General features: G+C 43.7%; 1 protein-coding gene across 1 annotated transcript; it reads left to right on the top strand.

Annotated features, from left to right (window-relative positions):
- The first annotated feature begins 3,504 nt into the window (after positions 1-3,504).
- MMP1 (matrix metallopeptidase 1) lies at positions 3,505-13,313 on the top strand. Its single transcript, XM_065944278.1, has 10 exons — positions 3,505-3,656; positions 4,373-4,617; positions 4,710-4,858; positions 5,100-5,225; positions 6,603-6,758; positions 6,902-7,019; positions 9,320-9,453; positions 11,393-11,555; positions 12,060-12,163; positions 12,576-13,313. Exons 1-10 carry the CDS (start codon positions 3,552-3,554, stop codon positions 12,683-12,685), a joined length of 1,410 nt encoding a protein of 469 aa, XP_065800350.1. The 5' UTR covers positions 3,505-3,551; the 3' UTR covers positions 12,686-13,313.
- The last annotated feature ends 430 nt before the right edge of the window (positions 13,314-13,743 follow it).

Here is a 13,743-nt window from a genome sequence, read left to right as displayed (position 1 = left end):
AAATTTCAAGATTCAAGACCATGTGAATCTTTGAGGTTTGTTGCTTAATCAAAACTTACATAAAATTCTTTGCTACTCTAACAAGAAATTTAACAAAAAGCTGTTTTAGGTACCCAGTTTCCAATCCATGTCAACATGCCTGAAGTTATAACAAAACCCTTAGAGCTTTTAAGTCAGAAACTCTGGACTCAGACCAGGAGAAAAAGGTGTAAGCCTAGGATCTGTCTTTTCTTTCCCCTCATGCTTGTCCTCCTGCAGAGGTGTGACCTCAGGCCTGTAGGCAACTACTCAGCCCTTGAGTTTACAATTGAAAAATCAGGGTCCTGGACTAGAGCAATGGTTTTTGAGCTTCACTGCACTGGATACTCATTGTTTCCTAGAAACTGGGGGCTTTGCTAAAGAAAGGGGGCATGAGGGCAAAGTGGGAGTGAAGTAGGTGGGACTCGGCGCTGCTTTGCCTTTCATTAGAGCACTTCTGTTAACATCCGGTTCACAAATTAGTCTTCCCCAAAAGATATCATTTGGGACTTCTCTGGGGGTCCAGTGGTTAAGAATGTGCCTTGCAACTCAAGGGACGCTAATTCGATTCCTTTCAGGGATCTAAGATCTCAGATGCCACGGGCAACTAAAGCCCACGCACCACAACTCGAGAGAAACCCACGTGCCTCATGAAGACCCGACACAGCCAAATGAATACATTTTTAAAAGAAAGAGATTTTGTTTAAGTGAAGTGAAAGTCGCGTCCGACTCTTTGCAACCCCACGGACTATAGTCCATGGAACTCTCCAGGCCAGAATCCTGGAGTGGGTGGCCTTTCCCTTCTCCAGGAGATCTTCCGAACCCAGGGATCGAACCCAGGTCTCCCGCACGGCAGGCGGATTCTTTACCAGCTGAGCCACAAGGGAAGCCTGCTTTTGTTTAAAGTGGTCTACAAAGTTTGACAACTTCTAGATGATAGGATGGAGGCTGTTGCCGGATTGAACAGTTTATGAGGCTCTTCCAGCCTGATGCTTCTGTAATGCCTTGCCCGGTCCCAGGGGGTTACAACGCTGCTCTCTTGAGTCAACCTAGCGACCCCTGTCCCCAGGCCGGGGCAGAGGCGGGGACCACGTCACCTGACCAGACTCCCCAAGGGGACGCTCAGTCCGCGCCCCTCCGGCCCGCTCGCTGCCTCGCTGCAGCGCCTCGGGGGTCGGCGTTCTGCGGTCCTCAGCCTCCGCCTCGCGCTGCGAGGAGAGGAGCCCATCTCCGTGAGGGCGCCTTCCAATTCCTCTCACCGCCGCTAACTCACACGCTCCTTCGCTTGGCTGAGGGACTTGTGGTTAAAGGATTAGAGAGGAAACAAGCTCTTTCAAATCAATTCAGCAAATACTGAAGCAAGATTTACGCGTGAGGCGTGTTTCTTAGCATGACAAGAAAAGCAAATTGGTACCGTGAGAAAAGTCCTGAGACAGCAAGCCTGACTTGGTGGGGAAGGCGGGCGACCCCATCAGGCGCTCACGCGGAGCGCGGACCAGGGTTTCTCAACTTTACACTGTACTTAACGTCTTTCAGGGCAGAGGGGTGGGGCGCTGAGGAAAGGAAGCTGCAAATTCAGGCCAGCTTGCCTCACAGAGTGTGTAACGGGTATTACTATGGCCCCAGGACACTTCTGTGGAACATGATTAATGAGCATACGTTTTTCATTATATACCCAGTTATTTATTTTAATTTGCACACAGAAATTACAACCCATTAAGCTATGATTTTATGGATATGACCGACTCTACTGAGGCAAAACTTTTAGAGTAAATTTAAAGAAAAGTACAAAAATAATATAAGAGTTGGCACTAATATTTGGCAAAACTCATGACAGAGATAGAAGGATTGATGGAGATCAGAAAACAGGGTTAGACCAGGTCCAGATTCTCTCCTATCCCAGTATTTCTGGTAAAGCTAATCTGTGAAACTGTGTACAAACTTCTCTTAAAGTCATGTTAAGGTGTCCCATAAGGTGTTTGCTTGTTTGTTTTTATTTTTTGAAATGGGCTTCTTTTTAAAATGTTTATTTACTTATTTATTTTGCTGCATCAGTTCTTAGTTGTGGCATGCAGGTGAAATCTTTTGTTGTCGTTTGGGAAGATCCCCTGGAGCAGGGCATGGCAACCCACTCCAGTGTTCTTGTCTGGAGAATCCCAAGGACAGAGGAGGCTGGTGGGCTACAGTCCCGTAGCGTCAGACACGACTGCGTGACGAATCCTTTCACTTCAGGGACTCTCTAGCGTGGCACGTGGGCTTAGTTGTTCCAAGGCTTGTGGGATCTTGGTTCCCCCGCCAAGGACTCAGCCTGTGTCCCTGTGTTGTAAGGCAGATTCCAAACCACTGGGCCACTATGGAAGGCCCTGTTTCTTTGTTAATTACCCTCATCCCACCATAACTGGTGCACAAAAGATGCTAAATAAGGTCTTTGAAATGGATGAATACATAAATACTTGAATGAGTGCATGCGTAAAGAAGAAATAATTGCTTCCTAGCCCCAAGGAGCAGACATGTGCTCACACTGAGGAGAAGGAGGATGATTAAAAATAAGATATCAGACTCACACTTGATCTTCTGCTAGCCTCTGGCTCACCCGATGCACCCCGACAGGCTTCAGAGAAGGAACCGACTCATCCCGTGATCCTGCTGGGCAGGGAGTTACCACATACCCCACCTGTGGATGGGGGTCTTCTCAGCCCAGATTCTCAAATTCTGGGCCTGAATGAAGATTAAGGGAAACTATGGTGCTATGAAAATAGCATACAAGGCAGTTTAGCAAAGGTGGAAAGAAACCCCGCTGAACCTAGAAGAAAAAGTGAGTGTTAATTCATGTCTGACTCTTTGTGACCCCATGGACCCCAATCTCATGTATGAGATTCTCCAGGCAAGAATACTGGAGTGAGTAGCCATTCTCTTCTCCAAGGAATCTCCTGACCCAGAGATGGAATCCGGGTCTCCTGCATCACAGGCAGATTCTTTACCATCTGGGCCACCAGGGAACCTGGGAGGGCCACCCACAAGTGAGTGCCTGTCTTTGCAGGTACTGAGCAGCCCTAGGGCATAGGTGTCAGCAGTTTTGCCCTTTGCTTGGGAAGCAAGGTGTGTGTGTATCCAGAGCACTTTATGACCAGCACAATCAAGCAGCAAAGCCTGCTATTTATTTATTTATTTTTAAGTCTGTAGAGTACTCTGTGATCTGTGTATATAAGGAGGTCTTTCTCAAACAGGATAGAAATGAATTGGAGAAAACAATTGTTTACATGGTGGATATGTCTCCTTTGCCCATGTCCTGTTTGATAATAATGAAGATTGCAACACCAAACGACCCCAGATATTCTGCTTGGAGTCACCATTTGTGATGATTGCTCATAGATAATCAAAGGATGTTGTGAAATGTGAGTCACACAGCTGCCGGCTTCCTGGAAGTTCCAGAACCTGTATATAAAGAGGGAGCTTCCTGGTTGAGACACTAGAGCAGCAGAGAGGTAGGAGCTCTCCGATTCCTTAAGCTGAGACGGAAGACAGAGACCAGCATGCCCAGACTGCCTCTACTGCTGCTGCTCCTCTGGGGCGCGGGGTCTCACGGCTTTCCAGCAGCGACTTCAGAAACACGAGAACAAGATGTGGAGATGGTGCAGGTAAATGCTGACTTTCACATGCCCAAGATGCAAAGCCTTATTTGTGTTTTTCCAAAATATAGCAGAATAGTATCAGTGTGCAGTTCTGGTGGTGATTTAGTAACTAAGTCATGTCCAAGTCTTTGTGACCCCATGGGCTGGAGCCTACCAGGCTCCTCTGTCCATGGGCTTCCCCCAGCGAGCATACTGACATGGTTTGCCATTCTCTTCCCCAGGGGATATTCCTGACCCAGGAATCGAACCCATGTGTCCTGCATTGAAGGTGGACTCCTGCATTGTGGGCAGATTCCTGCATTGCAGGTGGATTCTTTACTGTCTGAGCTATGAGGGAAGCCCCCAGCAATAGTACAATAGAGTTTATTTAACGATGGGTTTCCTACAAAGAGAGATTTTTGTCAGAAAGGGTATTCTCCCCCAAAATGTATCTAGCTGTGCATAGACTCTCATTTTCCAGTTAAAAGTGATAGGGAACTAAAGGAATAATATACAAATATGTCTCTATAAAATTATAATTCTGACTTCACAGTAAATAGTGGCAGGAAGAGTTCTACTCCAAAATGAGTTTCCACCAACAAAAAGCATAATAAGGACCATGGAACCTAAATGCAACCTTTAAAAGTAGTTCTTTGTTTCAGCTATGACAGTATAAACCATCAGTATTTAGTAAAATTAGAGGATTTCCCATTCAGTGTTTTGATAATTTTATCTTTCATCAGAAATACCTGGAAAACTACTACAATCTGAACAGTAATGGGAAGAAAGTTGAAAGGCAGAGAAACGGTGGCCTCATAACTGAAAAGCTAAAGCAAATGCAAAAATTCTTTGGGCTGAGAGTGACTGGGAAACCAGATGCTGAAACTCTGAATGTGATGAAGCAGCCCAGATGTGGGGTGCCCGATGTGGCCCAGTTTGTTCTCACCCCAGGAAATCCTCGTTGGGAGAACACAAACCTGACCTACAGGTAGTTAGATTGAGCACCAGAGTGGGAACACTCTTTCCATCAGAGCCGTGAGAAATGAAATCTGACTTGTCTGTGTTTTATTTCACTTGAAGGATTGAAAATTACACCCCAGACCTGTCAAGAGCAGCTGTGGACCAAGCCATTGAGAAAGCCTTTCAGCTCTGGGAAAATGTCACACCCTTGACCTTCACCAAGGTCTCTGAGGGTCACGCGGACATAATGATATCCTTTGTCAGGGGAGGTAAGCTCTTTTTGTAGCATGAAAGTATTCTTACCTTAACTTCCCCTTGCCTTTGAATCTCTTCAGCTTTGCAGATAGATTTCCTTGTTTAAAAAAGAGTGTTGATTTTATGGACTTAAGAAGGAGACTAGATCTCATTTCCTGCAAATCTGTTGGCCTCTTAGCAATGTTAATGCTTACTCTCCTGGGTTAGACTAAATAAGAATCTAGAGAAACATCTGATGAATTCTGTTTCTTGTAGATCATCGTGACAATTCTCCCTTTGATGGACCTGGTGGAAACCTTGCTCATGCTTTTCAACCAGGTGCAGGTATCGGAGGAGACGCTCATTTTGATGATGATGAAAGGTGGACCACCGATTTCCAAAGTAAGTCAGCTTGTCCTGCCTCTCTCAACCCTCCCCCCTCCTCCCACCTTCTTGGTTCATTGTAATATTGGTTGATTTAACTGAAAGAACGTGTTAATAGAAATATGTACTTTTCTGCTACCACTTAGAAAATTTACAATACATTTAGAAAATGTAAGACAATTACTTCTGTTAGTAAGACCATCTTACTGGTTACAAATGGGCTACTCTGAAATCTCTATTGAGAAAGTGTTGAATATCTTAATGTTTTCCTTGTGGGCATCTACACAGAATCTTTTTTCCTGGAAACACACCAAAGTGTAACAATGTTAGTAAGATATGTAGAAATTAAGGGAGAAGATGCTATATATATATTCTAAAATTTCCAGCATTAAGCATCTATCAATCTATAAATAGAAAAAAAAAATTGTGTTAATAGAAGAATATTGCTTCTCAGTGAAATAATATATGCCATATAACCACTGACAAGATTGACTAATCTGTGCTAGAGCCTTTTTTTTTCCATTTATTTTTATTAGTTGGAGGCTAATTACTTTACAGTATTGTAGTGGTTTTTGCCATACATTGACATGAATCAGCCATGGATCTACATGTGTTCCCCATCCTGAACCCCACTCCCACCTCACTCCCCATCCCATCCCTCTGGGTCATCCCAGTGCACCAGCTCCGAGCACTTGCCTCATGCATCCAACCTGGACTGGAGGTCTGGTTCACACTTGATAATATACATGTTTCAATGCTGTTCTCTCAGATCATCCCACCCTTGCTTTCTCCCATAGAGTCCAAAAGTCTGTTCTATACATCTGTGTCTCTTTTTCTGTCTTGCATATAGGGTTATCGTTAGCATCTTTCTAAATTCCGTATATACGCGTTAGTATGCTGTATTGGTGTTTATCTTTCTGGCTTACTTCACTCTGTATAATGGGCTAGAGTCTTGTCGGCTGAATTTGCTTTTAATTGTAATCATAGAATTCAAGTTTTAACCAATCTCTTCACTGGCTTCCCAGATAGCTCAGTGGTAAAGAACCTGCCTGCCAAATACAGGAGACTTGAGTTCGATCCTTGGGTCACAGAGATCCCTGGAGAAGGAAATGGCAACCCACTCCAGTATTCTTGCCTGGGAAATCCCATGGACAGGGGAGCCTAGCAAGCTGCAGTCCATGGGGATGCAAGAGTCAGACATGCCTGAGCATGTACTCTCTTCACTAGTAATGAATGCATCCTTCTCACCTTTCAGAAAAGAATTTATATATTTCAAAAAGCTACTGATAAAATAAGAACATTAATCCTTTTATAGTTGTAGACTACTACTTAATTAAATGTCTCAAAACTGAAAACATTTCAAATAATTGCAAATGGGTTTATTGTCCCTTTTAGATTATAACTTATATCGCGTGGCAGCTCATGAATTTGGCCATTCCCTTGGACTTTCTCATTCTACTGACATTGGGGCTCTGATGTACCCCAGTTACATCTTCAGTGGTGATGTTCAGCTTTCTCAGGATGACATTGATGGGATCCAGGCCATCTATGGTGGGTATAAAGAAAAATAGTATAGACAAGGGGTCCTTAAAACATCTTTTGTATCTTTTGTCTGTATCTTTTAAGAAACTTTCCTTGGTTATGTAGTTTTCCAAAGCCAGGCAGAACTAACTTCAGATTTCTTGTTCCTTTAGGACCTTCCCAAAATCCCATTCAGCCAACTGGCCCACAAACCCCAGAAGTGTGTGATAGCAAGCTAACTTTTGATGCTATAACTACAATTCGGGGAGAAATGATGTTCTTCAAAGACCGGTAAGACAACAGTTCTTCTTTGCGTTTTATATTTGTAATAATAATAGGACTCACTATTATGGGGCTATTTGGGCTTCACACATTATTTCTTACATTTGTTTATATACATGATTATAGTTATAATTAAGTGTAAACAATAGCTTGCTCTTGCACAACATAGTGAATTTTAACAACTTTTCCCCCAGCATGTATTCTGTCATTTGATTCTCAGAAAAATTACCACTGAAGCAGCAAATCAGTGAATATAATTCCATTTTACAGATCTGTAAAGTAAAGCAGAGAGAAGGAAAGAGATCCTCAGGGTAGCGAGTTCACCGGCAGCAGAGCAGTAATCGGTCTTCCGACCTCTGCTTCGGGCCTCTTCCCGTTTTTGTCCCTCTTTGGGATGGTTAAGTACATCAGTATTTTGTTAGGAGAAATCAGTCCTTTTCACGGCAGTATCATGCTGATGAGAGTTGTGTAGACCCCTTTTAAGTATCATCTTGGTAAAGACACCCCTTCCAAAGCCTATGGTCATAACAGGTCTCTGTGCCCCAACCCTGGGACGGGGCAAAGAACAGTAGGCGCCATTGCAGGGAGAACCCCCAGAAGCTCACGAGGTCCCGGCCGGGGGTGGGAATGGATGGTGAGAGTGAGCTTCCGTGCTCAGAGGAGGGTCCCAGAGTTCCCGAGGCAGCATGAGACCTCGAGAAGTCTAGGGTCTCCTTGCGTGCAAGGAGTAAGGCCACTCTGTGTACAGTTCTGATTCCTAAAGGACTAGGAAAATAGTAATACCCTTTTTCTGAACGGCACAGCCCAGCACGCATGGAAAGCAGGGGTACTTTAAAAGGCTGGCTTCTCCTCGCTCTCCTCTTGGAGTGCTCTTCTACTGAGTCACAGTCATAGCTACCCCAGAAGGCAGGGAGTCAGCTCCTCTGGCTTCCCAGCCTGTGCTGAATTTAAGAGATAAGGATGGATGCATGCAGGGGGCGGCTCAATGCTGGGGGGTGCTAGGAAAGATACGGCTTTCAAGGAAAGCTCTCAGTATGGCAGGACATCTCATCAAAGCAAGTACTTGAGGGATGACCCCAAAGAACAGGGCCGGGTCTAAGGTCCGCAAGACCCGAGAGGACTCTGAGGTCATTTGGATGTCACCAAGTCGTGGAAACATGAAGGCTAGAAACAGTGACGGTGACAGACTTGCCCCAGTTCTCACAGTCAGGCAGAGGCCACTGGATCAAGAAGGCCAGAGTCTGCCCTGCGGCTTGGAATCAGGAAAACTTTTCTGTGGATCCACATGATGGTTTATGCTTCCTCTTTACCCCAGTCCCTGTGGACTGTAGAGTCAACTTTGTTGTTAACAAATAATAGGCAGAGTCACTTAAGTGACTTAGCACACATGGGCCTGCAGAACCTCCTTTGTGAACTGCCGGTCAAAGGAGCACATAGGGAATGGCTAAGTAAAACTTAGCGTCTTATCATGCATCTTATCAGTTGCATGGCCTTGGACACCTCCCTTTGCCGCCCCCCCCACCTCAATTTCTAATCTGTGAGATGAAAGTAATCTCTCACAGGATTTCTGTGAGGTAAGGCATGAAGTAGGTAGAGTGTGTACGAAATGCAGAATGCTAGTATCGTGTTCTAGCCAGTGCCATTGGAGAATTTTGCAAGCTTGCTATTAAACAGCATTATTAAAAGTTTAATTATATCAATTTAAAATTATATCTAAACCAAAGGTACTAAAAATAATCATAACTCATCCGTTTGTGTGTGCGTGTGTATGTGTGTGCGTGTGTGTTAGTCACTCAGTCATGTCCAACTCTGTGACCCCGTGGACTGTAGCCCTAGCCTGCCAAGGCTCCTCTGTACATGGGATTCTCCAGGGAAGAATACTGGAGTGGGTGGCCATTCCCTTCTCCAGGGGATCTTTCCAGCCTAGGGATCAAACTCGGGTCTTCTCCACTACAGATAGATTCTTTACCATCTGAGCCACCAGGGAAGGTCCCATCCCTCTGTATCCCTTTGCAATTATTTTGCTGTATTTTTCTATTTATTTATATTCCTGAGATGGCTTCTGCCTGTATGGGGGAAATACTATACAGTGAGGTACCATTTCAAATCTCTTGAAATCTGCAGTGGTTGGAGTATGTTCACCAAGAAAGAAAGCAACGGCTACAGACCAGAACTCCTCTCCACCTCCACTTTGGAGAGCCACATGATAAACACTAACCCACAAGCCACCAGTGCCAGCCATAGAAGGGCCTGGATGACACCAGAACTTGCTATGGATTTGATCAAAACCTTTTTTTTTTTCAAATTAGGTTCTACATGCGCACAAATCCCTTCTACCCAGAAGTGGAGCTCAATTTCATTTCTGTTTTCTGGCCACATCTCCCAAATGGACTTCACGCTGCTTATGAGGTTGCCGACAGGGACGAGGTCCGGTTTTTCAAAGGTAATACTTCCAATTTTTGCTGTTCTTTAGTAACTAAGTTATGTCTGACTCTTTTGTGACCCCATGGGTTGTAGTCTGCCAGGCTTCTCTGTCCAATTAGCTTTCAGTTTTTACCAATTGGGGCTTCCCTGGTGGCTCAGAGGGTAAAGCGTTTGCCTGCAATGCGGGAGACCCAGGTTCGATCCCTGGGTGGGAAGATCCCCTGGAGAAGGGAATGGCAGCCCACTCCAGTACTCTGGCCCGGGGAATCCCAGAGACAGAGGAGCCTGGTGGGCTACAGTCCATGAGGTCACAGAGTCGGACATGACTGAGGGACTTCACTTTCAATTTTTATCAATTAAGTTTTCTTCTGCTTTGGGCTCATGTGTGAGATTACTATCAACTTTCTTTCCATGAACTTTGACAAACGGAGCAGTATCAGTGGGAGTCCATCTCCTTAGCTAAGAATCGCAGAGTGCATTTCTAACGGAAAAAATTTGAGACACAGATTTTCTGGCCTGTTTGTGAATCTGGACTTATGAAAGGATTTTCTGTGCAAACTATGTATTTTAAATCCTCTTCACCTCCCTGGGGTGTCCAGGAATAAAACTGAGAGGAACATTGGAGTCCCTTGGTTCCCTAGAGCCTGTTTTACAAAAGTTGCTTTCCTGAAAGGAGAAGCTGGCCCACGACAGCCAGATGGGGGCGCTGCAGCCTTGCCATCAGAGCATGCCTCGCAGACCAGCTGCGCTGACACTGTCCCCTCTGTGAGAATCACAGAGCCTCACTTAGCATAAGGTCCACAAAGTCCATCTATGTAGTCAGATCCTACTCCAGACCTTCTTGAATGTTACCAAGATTCCCAGGCAATTCATATGTATATTAAAGTGTGATAAGTCCTTAATTACCATGAATTGCATGAGGCAAACTTTTTGATTCTATCAGAATAAACCCCAATCCAATGGTCAGCTCCTTACTTTGACAACACTATGCTAAATACCAGTTTTTCTGAAAATATATGTTTGGCAGAGTATAGATGAACATTAAGACACCTCACCCAGTAGTACTCTCAAGGCAAAGAAATGAAAACAGTTCAGATGGGCAATAAACTTTGAAATGGGCTTTCTCGCTCTTTCGTAAAGAAAATAAATAGGATTTTAGATACACAAAGTTTCAAACTGCTTTTTTCCCCGAGGGATAAACAAGAATACTTGTGCAATAAGAACAATGCTGGCTTCAAGATGTAAGAAGACCAGTTTTATTTGACTTGCGATTTACTAAGTATTGGAGAAGGAAAAGGCTACTCACTCCAGTATTCTGGCCTGGAGAATTCCATGGACTGTATAGTCCGTGGGGTCACAAAGAGTCAGACACAACTGAACGGCTTTCACCTCACTTACTGAGTATAAACGTGCAGAATCTGGACACAGCTTAAATTTAAGGATTTGGAACTGTCTTCTAGTTAGATGTAATGATTTCTACCCAAGGTCACAAGTCATTACAGATCGTGAGTCATTACAACCCTCTGGACTTTAGGATACCTTGGGGTGAACTTCTGCAGCCTGCGGGCAACCTGGAGAAGTGAACATTTCTATCCCTGTGGTGGCATGATGAACTCTTTAGTCATTTGAACCTCTGGCTTTGGAAAGAGGCCACCAGCTCCATAAACCAGTCATTCCCAAAGCTCGCTACAGATTAGAATCATCTAGGAAAAAAACCTTAAATATACTAATTTAATTGGTCTGGGGTAGGCTATCAGCATCAGTATTCAGAAAAGTATTCAGAAAAGTATTCAGAAAAGCATCAGTATTCAGAAAAGGCACAAAAACCTCCCTCAATGATTCTGATGTGCCGCGGGGACACTGCTGTCGCACGTGAGAGTGAGCGTTTAGCTGGAGATCTGCCCCCTGCCTACTGGTGCCCTTGGCAAGGGTTTTCATCCCGGTTTCTTGATTGGCAGGTAACAAGTACTGGGCTGTTAAGGGGCAGGATGTTCTCTACGGATACCCCAGGGACATCTACAGGTCCTTTGGCTTTCCGAGAACGGTGAAGAGCATCGATGCTGCTGTTTCAGAGGAAGATACTAGGAAAACATACTTCTTTGTTGCCAACAAATGCTGGAGGTAAAGACTGGGTGCAGAAAATGGGAGGATACCTGTCCTATCTACATAGAAGTTACTAGACTGAATCATTTAAGACATGAGTCTCACATTGCCTTGGCTGACTGCCTTTGCTGTGAATGGCAGTAGCTTGTCTAGTTGCAAAGTCTATTGACCAATAATGATCATATCTGTCCTAGAAATCCAGGAAGAACGTGGGCCTGAACTGAGAAAGATAATGTGAAGAGAAGGGCATTCACCTTCACAGAACTGCTGCAGCCACCAGGAACATACCTTTCACTGCATTTGACATTAATGGCACCTACTGGAGAAATTAGAATTAGATGTTATAGTTCAGAGGGACCTTATAAATTTTCTAGTCCACCCAGCATCCTGCTCACCTCCTATTTTATACATAATCTGTGAAAGAGATTTTATTACGTTTTTGCTGATGAATTCCTTATAACGGTTTTGAGAAGGCTACATCTTTAACAAGTAGTTCTGATATTCCAATTATTTTTTGACCAGGTATGATGAATATAAACAATCCATGGATGCAGGCTACCCCAAAATGATAGCAGAAGAATTTCCTGGAATTGGAGACAAGGTTGATGCTGTTTTCCAGAAAGGTGGTAAGTGAGTTTATATACTCCTCTATATTTGGCCACCTCAAGCGAAGAGTTGACTCATTGGAAAAGACCCTGATGCTGGGAGGGATTGGGGGCAGGAGGAGAAGGGGACGACAGAGGATGAGATGGTTGGATGGCATCACCGACTCAATGGGCATGAGTTTGAATAAACTCCAGGGGTTTATGATGGACAGGGAGGCCTGGCGTGCTGCGATTCATGGGGTCGAAAAGAGTTGGACACGACTGAGTGACTGAACTGAACTGAACTGATTTTGTTGCCACAGAATAGCATCAGTATTGTTATTTAGAACAGAAAATACAAAAAATATTTATTCTTACAAATGACTTAGATTTTTTTCAGGTTAAACCTAGAAATTATTTGTATAATATAATGTCTCCTTTGTTTTACTTCTAGGATTTTTCTATTTCTTCCGTGGAACAAGGCAATACAAATTTGATCCCAAAACTAAGAGAATTTTGACTCTCCTAAAAGCTAATAGCTGGTTCAACTGCAGAAAAAATTGACCAGTGTTTACAAGGTTAAACAGAAAAATATGTTTTACAAGTCTAGGGAAGGTGTTTCTTGAAGAGCCATGTGTTGTGTTAGTCGCTCAGTCGTGTCCGACTCTTTGTGACCCTATGGACTGTAGCTTACCGGGCTCCTTTGTCCATGGGATTCTCCAGGCAAGAATACTGGAGTGGGTTGCCATTTCCTTCTCCATGAAGAGCCATATATTTAAATAAAATAAAGTTATTAAGTATAATCTTATTTTTAAGTGTAATCTTATTTATACCTCATTCAGCATTTCTTTTTAGATTTAGAATGTAATTTTTATATACTACTGTAATTTAGTTTCACAAATGAGGCCTAAGTAAGGTCAGGTTTATAGCTTATGGATTCATATGGGCCAATTTTGCAATGAGAGAAACTCTTCCGCAAAATATAAGACTCTGACACTGATACTGGAAAACACTCTCAGTGATGTCTTCTCTCAAGAGAGAAAGAGACGAGATACGAGCCTTCACCAGAAGAAAAACAATTCAAGAACGTATGAGCAATCACTACTACCATCCTGATATGCAGAGGACAACTTTGTTATAAAGTGTTTTACATTTGAAATAAAGCCATCCTTGTCTTTACTGTTTCTTAAAATTTCTATTATATTTGTTATGCTATTATTTCTGATTTTAAAGTCACACAGAGATTTTCAAATTTGAAATAAGAATTAGAGAACTATGCAATATATTCATGTGTGAAATGAGAATAGATGCAAAGTTCAGATATTGTCCATTCTCATGGAATTTACATCATACTGAAGCGGGGAGAATCTATTTTCCACGCCCTTATAAGGATTCCAAAACTGGCTTTAGGTAAGCTCAGTGACGGCATGCAGCACTTTCTAAGGGCCTATCCTCATCTCTCCTTCTGAGTACATGGAAGAGTTGTATTTTCCACAGTTCAGTTCCCTGCAGATGTGGACGGGAGGGGTGGCAAGTGGCATCTGGATAGTCTTGGCCAGCGGACTGTGCCCAGAAGTGACCATTGTCACTTCCGGATGGAAATCCTGGATGCTGGTGCAAAC

This window comes from Muntiacus reevesi, chromosome 9 (assembly GCF_963930625.1).
Source record: "Muntiacus reevesi chromosome 9, mMunRee1.1, whole genome shotgun sequence".
Taxonomy (NCBI): domain Eukaryota; kingdom Metazoa; phylum Chordata; class Mammalia; order Artiodactyla; family Cervidae; genus Muntiacus; species Muntiacus reevesi.
Note: the sequence above shows the minus strand (reverse complement) of the source record. Positions and strands in the feature narration are given on the sequence as shown.

Excerpts from the sequence above, each read along its gene's own strand:
- MMP1 (XM_065944278.1), top strand. The coding sequence starts at position 3,552 with ATGCCCAGACTGCCTCTACTGCTGCTGCTCCTCTGGGGCGCGGGGTCT. Across the intron at positions 3,657-4,372 it reads AAGATGTGGAGATGGTGCAG|AAATACCTGGAAAACTACTA; the intron begins GTAAATGCTGAC and ends ATCTTTCATCAG. Across the intron at positions 12,164-12,575 it reads TGCTGTTTTCCAGAAAGGTG|GATTTTTCTATTTCTTCCGT; the intron begins GTAAGTGAGTTT and ends TTTTACTTCTAG.